General features: G+C 40.2%; 1 protein-coding gene across 1 annotated transcript in view; it reads right to left on the reverse strand.

The window, feature by feature from the left end:
- CCDC125 (coiled-coil domain containing 125) overlaps window positions 1-16525 on the reverse strand; it is a 29035-nt gene extending 12510 nt beyond the window's left edge. The window contains exons 1-6 of the mRNA XM_075180121.1: window positions 16348-16525; window positions 14138-14457; window positions 11403-11461; window positions 7633-7719; window positions 6435-6512; window positions 2766-2851 (exon numbers count right to left, since the gene is read on the reverse strand). Coding sequence (XP_075036222.1) covers window positions 2766-2851; window positions 6435-6512; window positions 7633-7719; window positions 11403-11461; window positions 14138-14426 — 599 coding nt within the window. The 5' untranslated portion in view covers window positions 14427-14457; window positions 16348-16525. The remainder of the gene's footprint in view (window positions 1-2765; window positions 2852-6434; window positions 6513-7632; window positions 7720-11402; window positions 11462-14137; window positions 14458-16347) is intronic.
- Window positions 16526-18723: the final 2198 nt, after the last annotated feature.

Here is an 18723-nt window from a genome sequence, read left to right on the forward strand (position 1 = left end):
TCTTAGAGAAGGAGGTTTAGCTCAGACCTTGTCTAGTTGCCAGGTCTGGGGAGTACTTGTGTGGTTGTCCAGGTCTTGGTATTTGCTTTCCAGACAGCTTGGTTTATAACTTGTATATGGCCATGGCTACGTGTTCTGTTGGACAACACTATTGCTTTCCCTACAAGATACAAGAAGCCAGGCACAAGTATCAAGTGTGGCAAATATCACTACTGGCTACATTAAAAAGGGACTCATTGAGTTCCATTAAACACATACCACTACACTTATAAGGTTTATATAAGCTTTAATGGCTCTTACATATTCTGACAATTTTTTAAATGTCAAAGCTAGTTAGCCAACAAATCCTATTTGTCCTATGTGCTGGTGGAGATTAAATATATTTATATGCTTTAATTATTTTATCTTTAGAATTTTTTTTAGTATTATTGTACAAGCTTCTATGATTTATGTATGCTTTATCTTTTCTTGTCTTTTCCTACACTATTACCCTCACCTGCTACAATTTTCATCAGCATGTCTTCCATGCTATCTTCCTATTACAGTCATGATTAGTCGGCTACTGTTGTACTGGTGGAATCACAGGTTACAATATTTTCAGCACCATCATTATGGCGAGAACCTCTGAACGATTTAACACAAGTTGATGTTTACTGAAGCAACGCCAGGCCAGGATTGTAGGAAGGCCTGGAACTAAGGCAGCAGCAAGAAGCCCCTTCTCTCGGTAGGCAGCTGGCACTTGGGCGTGGGGATGGTAGGGAAACATGTTTGCCAGCTGCAATTGAGCAACACTATGCTAAAAAACAAGTACTCAATTACTGTTATTGTAAGTTGTGAGGTTATAGTGCATTTTAATTGGCAAAGTGCTGCATGGTCATTGATTGTCTCTGATTTTCAGGTACTATAAATATACTTTTCTTCCAAGAAAGTTGTGCCAGGAAGGTTTTGTTTGCAAAATCAGCTCTTATTTTATTGTTGTATTGACAAACTACACTTTGCCAAATCATTTGTGCTTGTACTACATATGTGGATGACTGCACAATGCAACTTTTCTTGTCATGTATGCTATAACTAATTCCCAGTACCTGTTCTTGTTCTAGATGCACAGTAAGCAGTACAAGTACATAGCACCATTTCTCTGTAAGTGGTGTATACTATTTGTGCTTTGGCTCTGTTTTACAATGCTGCAGAATATGTTGATGACTTTTAAATAAAGGTCGACGATACTGCAATTCTCAAACTCTGTATGTATGGGTAGTTAAAATGAAACAAAACTGCATTATGGTCATGTTCAAATGGTACATTCATAACGATACAGAAGCTCTATGTTGATACTGTAGGGATTTTCAATTTTTTGATGGTCGATTAATGTAATATTTAGAAGTATTTTGCCACTTAAAAAAAGTATTTCTGATGTGTACAGTGCTGTGGAATATGCTGGCACAATACGTTAATGTATTATTAATAGAAGCAACATTAGCAAGTTTGGAGCAGTCCGTTAACCAAAATATATTCCAATAGGCCCACAATACCCAGACAGGGACTAGGTATGAAGAGTAAGGGTTCAGCAAACATGAAACAAATATACAGATAAGGTGCAGCTTATAACATACCCTGTGCAGACATTTTCCCTGCGCCACATATCTAGGAGTGAGAGGCTCTTCTAATATATTCTCTGTACAGCGCTGCGCTATATAAATGAACCATAATAATAAAAGTAGTACAAGAGTGCTATAATTGCTGCCTGCACGTCACTTCTGACTTTTCTCCCATTGAGTATTTCCTCCTGCAAAACATGCAGCAAATAGAGAACACCAGCTCCTGGTAGATGAGGACAGAAGGTAAGGGCACTACTAGATTGCAGGAAGCACTGAAGGTATAATGGGGGCACTGTTGTATAAAGGTGGGTAATGCTGGTATAATGGTTTACATTATAGGTTATAATGTATGTATAACAGTGGCAGATATACCACCACTGCAGGACAGGGAGGACTGATTGGTATCGCTGGGCCATTAGCCACACTGCAAATGGACACCGATGCAGTGTTATATTGCAGGAGCAGAACACTGCAGGAGCAGAACACTGATGCAGTGTTCTGCTCCTGCAATATAACCCACAGGGAAAACCATTATTCCAGCAGTGTCAATCATTATTCCAATTTAAATGATGGGCATCCCAGGTATGATGGCGAGAAGCACTGCATTTGTATTAATGGTTGGCACTGGTTGTTATAATATTGGTGGGCACACATATCTGTGGGTAACTTGGAGGGCTGAACAGCACAGTGCTACACCCAGACCTGGTGCATAATTGTGCTGGCCAAACATAAAACCAGGAGGATCAACTTCATGCGGGACCTCTTTCTTCTGCTCTCTCTCTAAGAGCCACACCCACTGGTCTGCATACCTCATCCCTGACTTGTGTGTACCATGTATATAAATCTACTACCAGAAAGGAGGTCTTTGGACATGGCTCCACAAATGCAGCTATAACTATTCAGATATTTCATGCATGGCTTTTACACTTAACCCTTAGCACACTCGTCCCTGCAATAAACCCTCTTCTGTAGACCAAACAAGCCATTTACTTGAAGTGAAACACAGACAGGTATGGTAAACATAAGCTTATCCATGCCATGCATACAATAAAAGTTCAGTGGGCTGAAAAGAAGCACATTGTTTGCGTTCAGTATTGTTGTATTCATTAATGGTGTATAACTTTGTAACAATATTTCTCATGGTGTACTTCTGAACAGGTAACGTACCTTTCATACTTCTCCCTCCAGGACTCCTCCAAGTTTTTAAGCCTCACATGGTCAAACTCAATTTCCCACTGTAGAACATTTATCTCCTATGAAGAAATACACAAAGCAGAAACCATAAATAAAGAGTAAGCATTAAGAAACCACACTTAAATATTGTCTTTTATGCTCTGACATTTCACATAGACGCACTGTTTGTTTTCGCTGTTCATTAACCATAGATCAAACTCTTAACCTAGCTGAAGTATTCTGCAAATGGAATGTTATTAAAAGGTCCTTGCATTCAGTTTGTATGCATGATAAAACATGTATCATATATGTACAGAAAAAATTATTTATATCTGAGAATGTTCCTGGAAAGTAAGGAGCAGCGATTGTGTTCCTTAGGTGCCTAGAACGGCATTGTCATGGCCAAAAGCAGAGCAAATTGTTAGAATACAATTGAATAATCACAATGCAACTTCCAAACAAAAAAAGTTCATTTCTTGAAAGAGCGAACAATAAGAATGTAAACTATGAACAGACTGCAACGTCTTCCAGCTAGCGGAGGAACCAGTGCACACACATGTAATAAGCCAATCTTCCATTTCATTGGAGATGCATTATTACTACAAATCATTTTAATTTGTAATGTAATTTCCAAATTGGTTGTAGTGTACGACAACTGTCTGGTTTGGTTTGTAGTGGACCACTTCTTGTATTTGTTTAGTGAGGCTTGTGACTATCCTTTCAACCAATGTCAGAAAGGTTTCCAGTTGTAGTCTGCAAGAACAATCTTCTGCTAAAAATACATCTTACATACCAGAAATATAATGTTCAGGATGTTAGTATGTGGATCCGAGTTGTATTACCAATTACATGGCAGATTTGATGAAATTGTGTAAGCCAGTGTTCATATTAAATTCATCTTATTCAAATATAAAACAATATTACAGTCCATTCATTTATGTGGTGCCTAGATTGCTGCAAATAGTGTGGCCCTGCATACTTGATTGTATTCCATATATTTAGACAACCCTTTGCTTCTAGTTTCAATCAGATTATTAGTATATGATTGGGTAAAATCTAAGCCATCAATCGGATAAAGCCAGCATTATTCAGCTAAAGGTTTATATGAAAAATAATACATTCCGAGGACTTTTTTCTGGTTGATTTTCTCCGCTGTGGGTACAACACTTAAACGTTGGAACAAAGGTTTGTGCAGGACTACTTTATTTGGGCAGATTTGACTTTGTGAAACTAGAGAAAATTAATTAGATCTTTAGTAGCTAGAACTCAAACCCTAGTACTTGTGCCTTGAGCTGGAGAAACAAAAAAAAAAGGAAGTTTTTACTAAATGCATTGATTCCATCTAGGAGAAACTGCAACCATGGGGATATAGAGGCAACACTGAAGGTGGAGTTAACCAATCAAAAGGAAAGCTCTTACCCTCTATATCCCACCACCAAAGGATACTCCAGTTTATAACAAACAAAGCCCAAACAATGGGGGCAATGCAGACTAGACTGGCTGGGAAGGGACCCATCATGCTAATGGCTTGTCAGAGTGCTTGGGGGCTGGCCCATGTCCACTTTACCCTCCGATGCCCCCTTACGATGTACAGTGCTTACCCCCTGAGGTGAAAAGTCTTTATTTAGAAGCATCACCTTGCTGAAAATGGAATGACCGATACAGCTCACACTCTTAGAAAATGAGCCAGATTTACTCAGCAGTTAGATGAGCTCTCAGTAAGAGAAAGTAAAGCTTCTATGTAATCTGAACATCTGGCAGACTTTTCACAGATAGGTAAAGCCTGCCATGGAGACAGTGCTAAGAACTGGGGATTGCCTCCAAATCTCCACGGTTGCAGTGTCCTCCAGCAAGAATGACAAAAAAAATGTGTTGTATCTGATATCATTCATTGATGTATCTGCATTCCTGAAATAACTTACACAATGTATATGTTTAGAAAAAAAAACAAAAAACAACAATGTACAAGATATAAAGTCTCTATCCAAATACTGAATTTTCACCCTTTGGTTGTCAAAATTCATTCTTAGACCAATTTAGCTGGGCCATCTAATCCCACAGATGTTCTATAGGACGGTGTTCTGGTTCTGGTATCTTAAAGCTTGCACTCGGCGCTAATAGACTAGATCACTGGTTGTTTAACAGGAAAGTAGCAAATATACCGTATTTCCCCATGTATAGGATGCTCCATTGTATAAAACGCACCTTCATTTTTTTCTCCGAAATGTAAATAAAAAAATATATTTGCTGTTAAAAAGTTTTGTTCCGTTCAACTGAAGTGTGCGGAGATTGTGCAGCAGCCGGCCAGCACACTCTCACTACAGGTCCATTCGGCAGAGACAGGCAGGGGGAGTCTGCTGCCTGGCTGCTCTGATTGTGATCAGTTGGCGCAGGTCGCCGAAGGAAAGAGACAGAGGTTGTGCTGCTCTGCGCCATGGAGAGTCGGTACCTTTATAGTCCGGTAAGACAGCCAACCCTCTGCACCGCTGGAACCATCTCACCCTCCCCTGGTGTATTGATTGATGATTCCAAATGAGCAGCCGGCCAGCACACTATCCCTGCAGGTCTGTTCCGCAGAAACAGGCAAGGAGAGTGTGCTGGCTGGCTGCTCTGATTATGATCAGAGCAGCTGGCCAGTACACTCTCCCTGCCTGTATCTGCCGAACGGACCTGCACAGTGTGCAGCCGCCGGCAACAAGCCCCTCAGCACACTTTAGCGGAATGGACCAGCCAATTACACCCCCCCTCCCCCCCCCCCCACTGGATCCCCCACTTCCCCTGTATAAGACGCACCCCGTTTTTGGACCCTAACTTTTTTGAAAAAAGGTACGTCTTATACATGGGGAAAAGTAGTTAGTTATAAATGCAGGCAGTGTAAGTTCTGGATTCCATGGGGCTGAAACATACAAGTGTTCAAAGTCCCTGTTGGTCACAAGCTTTAGAGAACCACTAAACCTAAAATAAATCCTTCCCTTATATAAAAGCAGTTAAGAATAGAACAACTGATAACATACAAACACATATATTTAAAAGTTTCCAAACCATGGCAAATCTTGCAACGTTTGACATTATATTTAAAAAAAATTATATTACATTTTCTGTTCTCAACCAGTGCCTGCAAAAGATGGCTAAAATAATCTGTCCAATGGCCATTGCCTAGGTTCAGGTTTCTTTGTTGTTTATTTTATGACTTTTCCATTGTCACCCATATGTTCTTGTGACACATCCAGCCTGGTAACTAACACACGCACTCAAGTCTTCACACACTGATTATATTATTTACATTAATGGCCCTTTACAGGATTAGAGAACAAGTATCATAGACAAGTATAGCTATCAGTACATGGTGTAAGCACAGCAGCCATTTAGATACACAATAGATACTTTCACTTCAAACATTAATAGTCAAACACATATTTCAATTGACTAATAATTAAATACAATAAGTATTGCTACTATTATATGTGATTAAACAAACAGAATAACCATCAGTGAACAGTCCCGGTCAACTAGTGCAGTTGTTAATGTTACCGTTCACCATACACCGATATTGTCATCAATGATAATGAGATCCTTAAGTGGTGTTGGTCGATGTCACCCGATGGATCTCTATTCCTGCAACCCATGTTCATTTCTAAGTAAAGCTTTGTGTGTTACACTGACCTTTTCTAGGGCTCTCCGCTGGTCCACTGCTTTCTGAAGCATTACCTTAGTGTGACTTGTGGCTTTATTAAAGACGGCCTAAGAGAGACACATCTACAGTTATATACACATCATAAAAAACATTCATTTATTATTGTGTTTACTGACAGCCAGAAACTTATATTATCCAAAAACATTATTCTTGTTGACTAAACAAAATGCACAATAATCATATAACTCATTAACAATGCACACTAGTAGACAACCATTGTAGTAAAGAATATTCAAATGATCAATATTGTTAGCAGTCTTACATATTTTAGGATAAGCATTACAACCAACTGAACAGACAAACACACCACCAACACAAAAGGGATATGTATAAAAATAAAATGTAACCCCTTCAGCAGTATCCTACTGTACAAGCTGTAGCTTTAAAGACACCCGATAATAAAACAATACTTAAAATTATACTAAAGACAACTTGTGCTATGTATATCTCTTTTTCTGAAGAATACAAATGCACTCCTATGCCTGAGAGATTGGTTTATTGCTTGGTAAATTTAAATAAATAATCTACCATTTTTTAAAAAAAATAAAAATAAATGTCGCCACTAGGGGCACTGTTCCACTGGAAGCTATGGGGGAAAATCAATTGCCGGCGATGTGGCGCACAGACATGCGCCGCGCACGTTGCCGGCAATTACAGTCAAAATCTCTGCTCATTTTTCTAGCAAGGAAAAATGAGCTGAGATATTACAGAAACCTCCACCGCGAAATGTCTCCGGAATATCTGTGGGACGCTTTGTGGCTAATTGAATTCCCCACTAAGACTGATGCTTCATTATTCCTGAGCTAGGCAAACAATATAGCAGCCTCTGCTCATATTTTAAATGCAAATATACAGAGAAACAGATTTACTGTGCAGAATGATCCATGCCCATATATTTAACTGAACATTTTTTAAAAAAAATAAAAGTGAAAATACCCTTACAACCAACATTGAATTCCTTGTTCTTTCCTACATAGCAGTATCTAGGTTACATTATTTGTATGTGTTTATTTCTGTAGCAGCAGCAAACACTAATCATGTCAGTCACTTTCTGGGTGTCTTTTCCTTAGGAAATTACAGGAACTAAAATGCAGCTACCAAAGATCCTTTATTCCTATGTCCACACAAAAATATCACGTGGCATGTCTGACAGGCTCTATAACTTACCATACTCTGTAGAATCTTCAGTGCTTCATCCTTTCCATCAAGTTGTCTTTGAGAAGCCTCAAGTTCCACCGTTAGAAGTTCCACTTCCTGGAGGCAGACACAAAACTTGTAGTAATATTATTATTATTATTATTATTATTACTACTAGTGCTGCTATTACTAGAGGATCCTAGTTCAAGTAGCTCTTGTTGGTATAGTATGCCCTGGGGTGAAGCTACCAATGTTGTGGCTTTCTCCTTAAAGAACCACAAAATTGTAATTTTCATATATAAACCATGATGGTAAAATACCTTTTTCAGTGTTAACCTGACATCACCGAGCAGCTAAGCCATAAAGTAAATCTTTACCTCACCACTCCATTACAGACCGCTGGAGATCCTCCGTGCAGTAACGTTATGGGACAGGCTCCTCTTGTTATAGAGCCTCGGGTCACTTGTAAGATGTTTCTGAGGATTTACACATACGTAGCTACTATTGCTGCGTCCTCTCTTTTCACTTATCTCAGAAGAAACAAACTTAAAGTCTGCGCATGCGCAGTAGCGTCATGCGGATGGCCTCATCACTGCCCCACTTCCTGTCCCACTAGGCCACTGGGGAAATAGAGGAGCATAGAGCTCTATACTAACAATTTCATGTATATCATTGAGCCTAGTAGTGCAAAAATATATTAATATCAAGTATTAGCTTCATTTTCACTAAATAGTGTGTCCTGCGACATTGACAGATGAACAATATAGGTTTTGGTAAACTATATGCCAAGTGATGGCTTACATTTTCTATTGGCAACTACGTTATTTGTGTGAAGGATGCCTGTAAAGGATAGTGGAGTGTAGGCTTAATTACATTGCCGTCCCCAGGAGATGGCGTAATACGACATAAGAATGCTACAGCCATGGCACCAGGACTGATCCAGAAAATGGTGTATTTCAAGGTCAGTAGAATCATCACCTTAAACCAAAACAATTTTCTAAGGTTCGAGTGAATTTATACTTTAAGTCCTTCAACATCGAGGACCTGGCTGCAGTGGAGGGAGCCACATTGTGTGAAGTCTATCTTCCTGTGGGCTGCATTTCCTGCAATAATGACAGAATGCTCCCTAATTCTCTAGGTCAGCCGGTCTGACCTGTGCAGACAATCATTTTCTTCTTGCCGACTCTTCATTTCTAATGTCTTTAGAGTCAAGCAGTTTGTGCCAATGGCCAGGTCATGCAACCTACAGACTCCATAGGGATCAAAGATTTATATATGACCCCTCATCATTCATCCAATGGGTCAATAAAGGCAATGATTCATGATATAAAATGTATCAAAGCAGTTATGTGCAAACAATAAATATATCCTACAACGTGAAATGTATTAAAAAAAATGTTTTAAAAACATTTCTATATATTTTTTGCACTCTCTTTTTTTTATTATTAAAGCAAAAGGCAAAATAAAAACAACTCTAAGAAAACAAACGGCTATTGTTACTAGTGAACCCCTGGTTCTGGTGATTTTTGAACTTAACGTGTACTTCGAAATGTTAAGCGATATGCAACTATTCTTCTTAAATGTGTCACTACAATTCGCAAAAACAAAAACTTCTCACCCATTTTCTCAGGAGAAAAGAAAAAAAATCAATAAAAAAAAAAAAAATACACACCACACAATTCAATAATTCTCTCCACCACTTGCTAAGTGTACAGTCCTTGGAACTAAGAACTTGTAAAACTGGTTAAGTAGAGCCTAGGATTCCAGTGGAATACGTCACAGCAACACCTCAAAAGTAAAAAAAACTGCCACTATAGGGATCTAAAGATACAAGAGAATCAATTAGATCTATATACACAAGCAATAGTTTGTTCACAGATGTACTGGTCACAGCTTGAGGGAACTGCAAGGCCTCAAAGAAAAAGAAAAACCATAAAATAATCCTCTAGAGTGGACCTACGTTTGGGATAAAGACAAATGCCACACTCAGCCAAAGCCAGTGTATGTAGATAACATTAAATGTACTATCTTTAATAAATAAACATTATACATACTCATGATAAACCAATACCAGAAATATAATAAATCATAAAATATAAATCCATTTTCTCATTATCTCCTGTCTTGACTATTGCAGCCTCCTGCTACCTGGCATTCCCGACACCCATAGATCCACACTTCTATCCATCCTAAATGCTGCTGCAAGACTGATCTACCTCTCTCACCGCTCCACTGGCTCTCTGTATCCTCCAGATTTAAATTCAAATTACTCACGTTTACCTACAATACCCTCAAGAACACTACCCCCTGCATACATCTCAAATATCATATCAAAATACTCTCCCTCCCGCCATCTTAGATCTACCTCTGACCTTTGCCTTGGCTCTGGTAACCACCTCTCACTCCCACCGACAAGACTTCTCTCGTGCTGCTCCCCACTTACGGAATTCTCTATCACGCTCAATCAGACTTTCCCACAGCCTTCAAATCTTTAGACGCTCTTTGAAAACCCATCTCTTTTTTAGAAGTGACCTTATCCCCGATAACACGACTAACACAATGTCCCCTCACAACGGTCCCAATCTCCACACTGAGCCACTCATCTCGTTTTAGCTGTGCCCTCTTCCACTTAGAATCTCTAATGAGCAGGGTCCTTCATACCCTTTGTTTTCACTTCTGCTTTTATTTTGTCTACCTTTTATGTCCCTGTTTTATGTATGTACTGTTTTCCCTACTGTACGGCGCTGCGGAGCACTGTGGTGCCTTACAAATCTACGATAATAATAATAATATATATTCCAGTATAATGACAAATTCATATATTCAATCATAAATTCCATGTAACAAGCATAGGAATTACAGAGCCCACAGTGCCCTTATGAAAGGCCACATGAATAAGTCTAATGAAGGACCTGGCCGGTTCTACTTCTGCAGTGCTTAATAGGCCAGATATGGAGTCCGTGTTACCATGGTTGTTAAAAACTGGCAAATATCCACAAGTACATAGAGTATTCCTTACTATCACTATGTGGTTTGTTGTGGATTAGTCGTTCATTACCAATGTGCTGAGAGAATAATATAAACTCAATGTTAGCCTGCACAAAAGAGCTGTCCATTTAAGTAAATGTAACTTTCCCTCAAAATGCTGTGATACCATACACCACAGTCAGTAAAAGAATCTCTCTCTGAATAAAACAAATCTCTCAGCAATCGAGCTTAGCTAGAGCTGCGTGTCTCACATAGACTGACCGGCACACATCAGTACCACATTTTGAAACCAGTAAACAGAACACAGAGCAATGTCCATAATTTGTAACAACAACCAATAAACTGGAGTCGTAAAAATGTTATATCTTAATTATCTCATCTCACGACGCGTTTCTCTATCACTTTTGTGTAGCTTCTTCAGAGGTCAGGTATGTGTCACAGGCTTAATCCTAGTGACTAATTATCAGATTCTCATGATATTGCACACAAAACTGGACAATAATGTTTACTCTCAGAGGGGAAAAAAAAGCAACAAAATAAAATTATAAACAAATGTTTGTCCCTTATTATGGTAACGCAGAGGTGGAACTAGCAAGAGCCCCGCAGCAGGGGGGAGGGAACCAGGGCCCCGACCGTCTGCATCTGCCATGCAGTTGGTCCCATTATCTCCACGGGCCCTGATGCACGGCACCTGCTCACCAATGGTAGTTCCGCCGCTGTGGTAAAGGCTTTGTCGCAAATGACACACTTACAAGAGTTAAAGAGATTAATTGCAAAGTACAAAACTAGTGGTCTATGCTAGTAGCACTTACCTCAGTTAAATCTTGAAGACGCTGCCTCAGATCTTCATTTGAGATTTCAGAGCTTGCATCTGCACATAATACAAATAACAGCAATGGGATTATAGCCAGACCTGAAGAAAGGCTCCCATTACTAATAACTACTGGGAATTTCTACTTGTCAATTTTATGTTACCTTCTACAAACCCATATGAATACCTGTAGGGGTCACGTGGGATTACGTGGTTCTTGCATAGTCTCATGAGCATACTGGGCCTATACCTGTGATATAATGATACATGCCTCATGTTACATCTGCTGACATCATACCAAAGACACAGATGGGTTTATTTATCAAACTCCGATTTGATCAAATCAGAGGATTTTGCCCCAAATCAGAGGATTTTGCCCCTAAATTGCTATCGTAAATATGAGCATCAAAAAATGAGAATTTGACAAAACCAGAGTTTGGTAAATAATCCCCAGAATCTAACAAGCCCTTGGGCTAGATTTACTAAACTGCGAGTTTGGAAAAAGTGGGCTTGTTGCCTATAGCAACCAATCAGATTCTAGCTGTCATTTTGTAGAAAGCACTAAATAAATGAAAGCTAGAATTTGATTGGTTGCTATAGGCAACATTCCCACTTTTTTCAAACCCGCAGCTTAGTAAATCTAGCCCCTTGACTTTGTACAGGGGTGCCAAGAGGGGGGGAGGGGGCAGGTACAAAGTGTCGGGTCCTGGGGGCTCTGTTCTGCCTGTGTAGTAGGAGGAGCCACCAACCTGACGTGGTCACTCACCCTTCGGCAGCTATGGAAAGGGCCACAAATTTTTGCGCCTGGGCATGAAATTCCTCTTCGGGGCCCTGCTTGTATATAAATAAGTATATAATAGAATATGTGTGTGCCATGTAAACACAGGTGTGAAACAGGATGGCTGATAACATAACAATATTAGGAAAACTAGTTCTACTTGAGGTCAGTACAGGAGTCCACGTAAAGAAAGCAGCACCCAGAGCAAAACTGTGTGTTTGGTGGGTTCACAAGGGTTTAATACTAAAACACAACACATTGTAAAAGTATTATAATACTTGCAGAGACCATCTTGCGCAATATAAAATTGTTGCCAACGGGTCTCAGGGAAATTTTCTTCAAAAGTTGTTTGCTTAGTAAAGGTAACCAAGTAATTTAGGATCTAACAGGATAATCTGGCTCATATTACATTTTACCTTCGCTGAGGAAACAGTATGCAGTTTAGTGGCGCTGACTATATGTAACAAAACATAATTCCAACAAAAAATTATTTTTCAGCCATCATCTCCCATTCCCCCACCCGCAGAACTGTGAAGGTAGCATGCAAATCACTTACGCCAGACCAAAAATGGCTTATTTTCCTTGTATCGGCAACCAGGTTTATCAGTTTAAACACAGGTTTTGATTGAACAGAGGTACAGCAAAGATTAGTTTAAGCATCCATTGACCAGCCTCCTGGGGAGTATAACTGGGTGGTGGCTCAGGGGTTTTTGATTGGCTCCTCTATCTATTTAAAGCAGAGAGGGATCTTTTCCTGAACCTGACTCCGCTATTTGCTCCTGCTCTTGGACCCTGGTGTGTTCCTGACCATCGTTTCGTTCTGTCATCACCTCCTTTTTCCGCATTGCACCATTACTCATAAGCTTGCACTACGTTGAGTTTATGACCTGGGGGCATCTGAGTACCTGTGAACATATGTAGCTCTACGGGAAAGGCAGCTGCTATAGGTGAAGACCTCTGCTACTAGTTCTGCCAGCTAATGATAATAGCTGGTAGCCATAACATTTTGTAATTTTTTCAAAATTAGCTTTTTATGAAAAGCTTTTCCACCTGTACAGCAATTTACTTAAATGGATAAGAAAAACACATAAAACATAAAAGGAAAGCTGGGAACCAGCTTAGATAGCAATGTGTTCAGCGGTGTGATTGGGCCAATGAAAAGAAGAACTGCTTTAAATAGACCATGAGGGGTAATGTTGCAACTGTACCTCAAAAGTAAAAAGAGTATGATCTATTCTCAAGGGACTAGCACACCACAAAGATAAAATCAATCCTGTAAGAGGTTTGTTGAGAGACGCTCAACACCGCCTACTGTAATAAGACAGTAACGCGCAACACCGCCTACTGTAATAAGACAGTAACGCGCAACACCGCCTACTGTAATAAGACAGTAACGCGCAACACCGCCTACTGTAATAAGACAGTAACGCTCAACACCGCCTACTGTAATAAGACAGTAACGCTCAACACCGCCTACTGTAATAAGACAGCAACGCTCAACACCGCCTACTGTAATAAGACAGCGACGCTCAACACCGCCTACTGTAATAAGACAGCGACGCTCAACACCGCCTACTGTAATAAGACAGTAACGCTCAACACCGCCTACTGTAATAAGACAGTAACGCTCAACACCGCCTACTGTAAAGACAGTAATGCGCAACACCGCCTACTGTAAAGACAGTAACGGGCAACACCGCCTACTGTAAAGACAGTAATGCGCAACACCGCCTACTGTAAAGACAGTAACGGGCAACACCGCCTACTGTAAAGACAGTAACGCTCAACACCGCCTAATGTAAAAAGACAGTAACTTCTTTAAGTTCCCTGATGTCTGTGTGTACGAATGCGTGAAAACTGCACCAACATCACAGATTGATCATTGAGACACCAGATCAGTATACAAATCCCCACACACAATCCTTATACTTAGTTGTACGCATGGACAGCCTCCTTACCTATGCTGTTTTGTCTGCACCGTGTGTAGCCCTCTGTGCCAGGTTTAATAGCACTTTTTTCCTCCAAAACACTCTGTTTTTTACTATGGTTTCTTGTGGTAGAAACATCTTCTGCCTTCTTAATAAGATGATAATGACACTGAGAATCAGATGCCTTTCTTTGTTTGACCGTATTTGCCAATGTCCCCTCAAGAGCCTCATACAGACCCCCAGGCTTTCTCCCAAAGCCCTCTCCCAAGTCTCCTCCTGCCATAAAGTCTTCCTCCTCCTCTGACAAAGCATCGCACATGGTCACAGGGTGCAGTAAAGCACTGGTTTTCCTGTAAAGTTGAAACACACAGTCAGTAACATTATAATGTATTAGCATCTCTGGAATAAGAATAAATCATAGATTCCACTGCAAATGGACAAAGAGCACCATGAAAATGTGTTGCAGACAGGGCCGTCTTTCCCATTGGGCACAATGGGCAGGTGCAGCAAAAAAAAAACAAAACTGAAAAAAAAGAAGTAAATACTTACCTTGCGATCAGCTGGCGATCCGGCTCCCTCCATGGTCTCCTCCTCCGTCGCGCTCGCAGTGCATGTCGGGCGTGACGTCATCACGCCCGCCCGACATCCATTGCGGAGCGCGACAGAGGAGGAGACCAGGGAGGGAGCAGGATCGCCAGCTGACAGCAAGGTAAGTATTTTCTTCTTTTTTTACACTTTGTTTTTTTTTGCTGCCTCCGACGGGCCCCCCTGGGCTGCAGGGCCCATATATATAATCTTTTTTTTTTTTTGTATATATAGGGGCCCCGGTGCACTGCTGTGCCCGGGGCCCCTATATTTGTTCTACAAGTGTTGTAAATAAAAACAAGAATTTGATAAATATTTCAAAAACCTGTCACTTCATGTTTACTAACATAATAATGTACACGGTACTTGTGTAAGTTATCATAATAAATATTTTGTATTTCTATAGCATGTAAAGCTTTACACAGCTCTGTACCAAAGGGATGTTCACGGTTCCCTTTCCCAGTTGAGCTTAAAATCTAGGTTTTTGTGCCTGGCACACAGGGAGAGAGTACGAGTATGGATCAGGCGCCTGAGTGCATGTCTTTTCCATTAACATGGATTTCATTTTGTGGGACGGTGCACCACCTATATCTATAAAAAGGATCCCATTTTTTATAACAACTTGGGGGTACTACAAATCTACTCTAGTCCTATACTTTTAACAGATATATTTTGCCCCACGTAAAGCACACAGTACGGTACATAAGTACAAAGTTAGCAAATTTTGTTTCCATCATTTATTGCGAGCAGGGTTCTCTTACCTCTCTATCTGTATGTATTACGCAGTATTGTCTTATCAGTGTTTGTTCCCAATTGTAAAGCGCTACGGAATTTGCTGGCGCTATATAAATAAATGTTGATGATGATGATGATTTAACATGCTACTTTCAACACTCATTGGATGTGCCATGTGCTACCCTTTTACATGCCTTTAAAATAAGGATTTTGTTTCTTTACCTATGCGATAATTCACTAAAATTAATTTCCACAATAAAAAAAATTAAGAATTTTTATGCAAAATAATCATTCACAAAATAGTGTGAATGTTTAGAAGAATATTTTAAGAGATCTACATATTCTATAGAAAGAGTTGAATTACACTTAATACTACCTGTCCAATTACACCGGGAACTGACAATAGATGGGAATGAGTCCCTTAGTTTTAGTCCCTGTCATTAATTCTGTACTATTATTAATTATACAAAATATAATTAAGAAATTCTTGAAACACATGAATACTTAACCCTTTATTGCACCAAATCTAAATACATTTGGGGAACATTTACTGCATCTGTGTTTCAGGGCAAATTATTAACTGTCGCTAAAGTTACAGTACATGAAACGGAAACTAGGACATTCACACTGACACTACCTCCTCTGCATTGTGTATTCAGGAAAGAATACAAACCGCTCCCAGATAGAGCCGATATGCAGCAAACCTTCAGCTGGACAGGAAGACATGGGGCACACACAGATCTGACAACCTCTCTGTTTCCACGGCCATCATAAATGCTGAAATCTTCAGCAGCTACATAATTGTTTTCAATAGTTTTAAATGTCAATGCATTTGTCCTCATCCCCCCACGTGATATCAAAAAGTCCGGAAAAATAGGGAATACACAGCCAGGCAGTAGATAGAGGAATTGGTGTCTCACCAGCTGTTTACAGCACTGGGCTCTCCTGGGTTGTCGGTGCTCAGTCTCTTACTCTCCAGGTGGGGATTCCCGACACTCAATGATTTCCTCCTGCACACAGACGTGGCCTTCCCCCACCCGTGTCACATGACATCTGAGTGAAGGTTGGACTTGGGCTCTGCCTCTCTCACCTGGACCTGTGTCTGTACCTGCCCTATACAGGTTGCAGACAGTGGCTTTCCTGGGGAAACAATTGCCCCTCTCATATTTCAAGAATATTATGAGTTTAATAATAGTTATTATGTACTATTAGACTTCTTATAAGGGTGCACTTATTTATTGGTATAATTCACCAATTCAGATAAATAACCAATATAAAACTAGATAACATAATTAAAGTATATATAACCCCACCCCACCCAAAAAAACCAGAAACCATAAAACACCTGTTTCACGGCAATGTAATTCCTACTACAGTACTAAAAGCTGCTCCATGGACCAAGCGCTCACTTGCACACCGTAGGTACTTTCAGCGGTGGACAGGGGTCAGTATGGACACTCGGACTGATTTGCAGCTGCATTGTACTGTGTGTCCTGACACCTTTCTATCAGAGTCAGCATTAACTTTTTCAGGAATTTATGCTACAGTTGCTCTTCTGTGGGATTGGACCAGACGGGCTAGACTTTGCTTCCCACAGGCATCAATGAGCCTTGGCCACTTATGACTCTGTCACTGGTTCACTGGATGTCCTCCCTTGGACCACTTCCAGGAGTTAATAACCACTGCATACAGTGAACACCCCACAAGACCTGACATTTTGGAGATGTTCTGACCCAGACGTCTAGCCATTACGATTTGGCCCTTGTTAAAGTTATTCAGGTCTTTACGCTTTGCCAATTTTTCCTGCTTAAAACACATCAACTTCAAGAACTCACTTCATTCACTTCCTAATATATCCCACCACTTGACAGGTGCTATTGTAATGAGATAATCAATGCTATTCACTTTACTTGTCAGTAGTTTTAATTTTGTGGCTGATCTGTGTGTATATATTGTGACAAAGCGAGTGGTTTTCCACAAGCCTCTAAACTTTACAGGTTTTTCAACCAATTATCGGCCAGTCACACGATAAACCACTGTTAGGTCCGATATCGCATTAGTATTTATGCTCCCACAATCATGTTTTATCGTACCCAAAGCACTTCGTATCTTTTGATTTGTTTTTATAAACTGACTAAAATCACTATCAACTGTACACCAAAGAGAGGGGTTTTGTGTATAGAAACCTGTATTATGCACATGTGCAGTGCGACCGATGTCACACAGTGGCCGGTGTCTAGGCAGAAGAACCGTGTCTAGTAAGAGTTAGGTCGCCAGGTGTCATCCTGACGAAGTACGATGATTTAACAATAAAAGCACCAAACTACTTTATCGCCACAATACATGAGTATTGTGGCACAGGCACCGTCCTGGTGATGCAGATATGAGCAGCTTCTTGTTGAACAAAACGGTGCTTCTATTGTTACATCACAACAAACAGCATACACCTTGTCAGGATGACACTGGTTGATCCAACTGTTACTAGACACAGTCCCTCTGTCTAGACACCTGCCTTCTGACAATATATATATATATATATATATATATATATATATATATATATATATATATATATATACACATACACATATACATATATATACACACACACTCATTGTCCACTTTGTTAGGCACACCTGCTTGTTAATGCAACAATTTAATCAGCAAACCATGTGGCAGCAACTCCATGCATAATGGAAATGCAGAAATGATCATGAGGTTCAGTTATTGTCCAGACCAAACACCAGAGTGGGGAAGAAATGGGATTTAAGTGACTCTGACTGTGTACTTATTGTTGGTACAAGACAGGATGGTTTGAGTATCTAGGAACTGCTGATCTACTGGGATTTTCTTGCACAACAATCTGTAGAGCAGGGGTGGGCAAACCAGTCCTCAAGGGCCATATAACAGTTCATGTTTTTAGGATTTCTGTCTGTAGAAACAGCTGGGATAATTACTGACCCAGCCAAATAGATTAACTCAGCTGTGCATGATTAAAGAAATCCTAAAAACATGAACTGTTATATGGCCCTTGAGGACTGGTTTGCCCACCCCTGCTGTAGAGTTTACAGAGATATTGTGCTGCCATGAACAAATTGTCGGTAAGTATAATTCTCATTTCTTTTCTTGCTCCATGGCAGCCCTTACCAGGGCAAACGCAGGATTTCCGTCAGTGGGCGTGACCAGCATGCATGGGGGCGTCGCTATAATTTTAGAGAGTGCTCGGCTGCTCTCCAACTCTCCCTATCCCCATAATATACAGGGGCAATGCTGCGTGTACTACTGTTAGGTGCATG

This window comes from Mixophyes fleayi, chromosome 1, assembly GCF_038048845.1.
Source record: "Mixophyes fleayi isolate aMixFle1 chromosome 1, aMixFle1.hap1, whole genome shotgun sequence".
NCBI classification, from domain to species: domain Eukaryota; kingdom Metazoa; phylum Chordata; class Amphibia; order Anura; family Limnodynastidae; genus Mixophyes; species Mixophyes fleayi.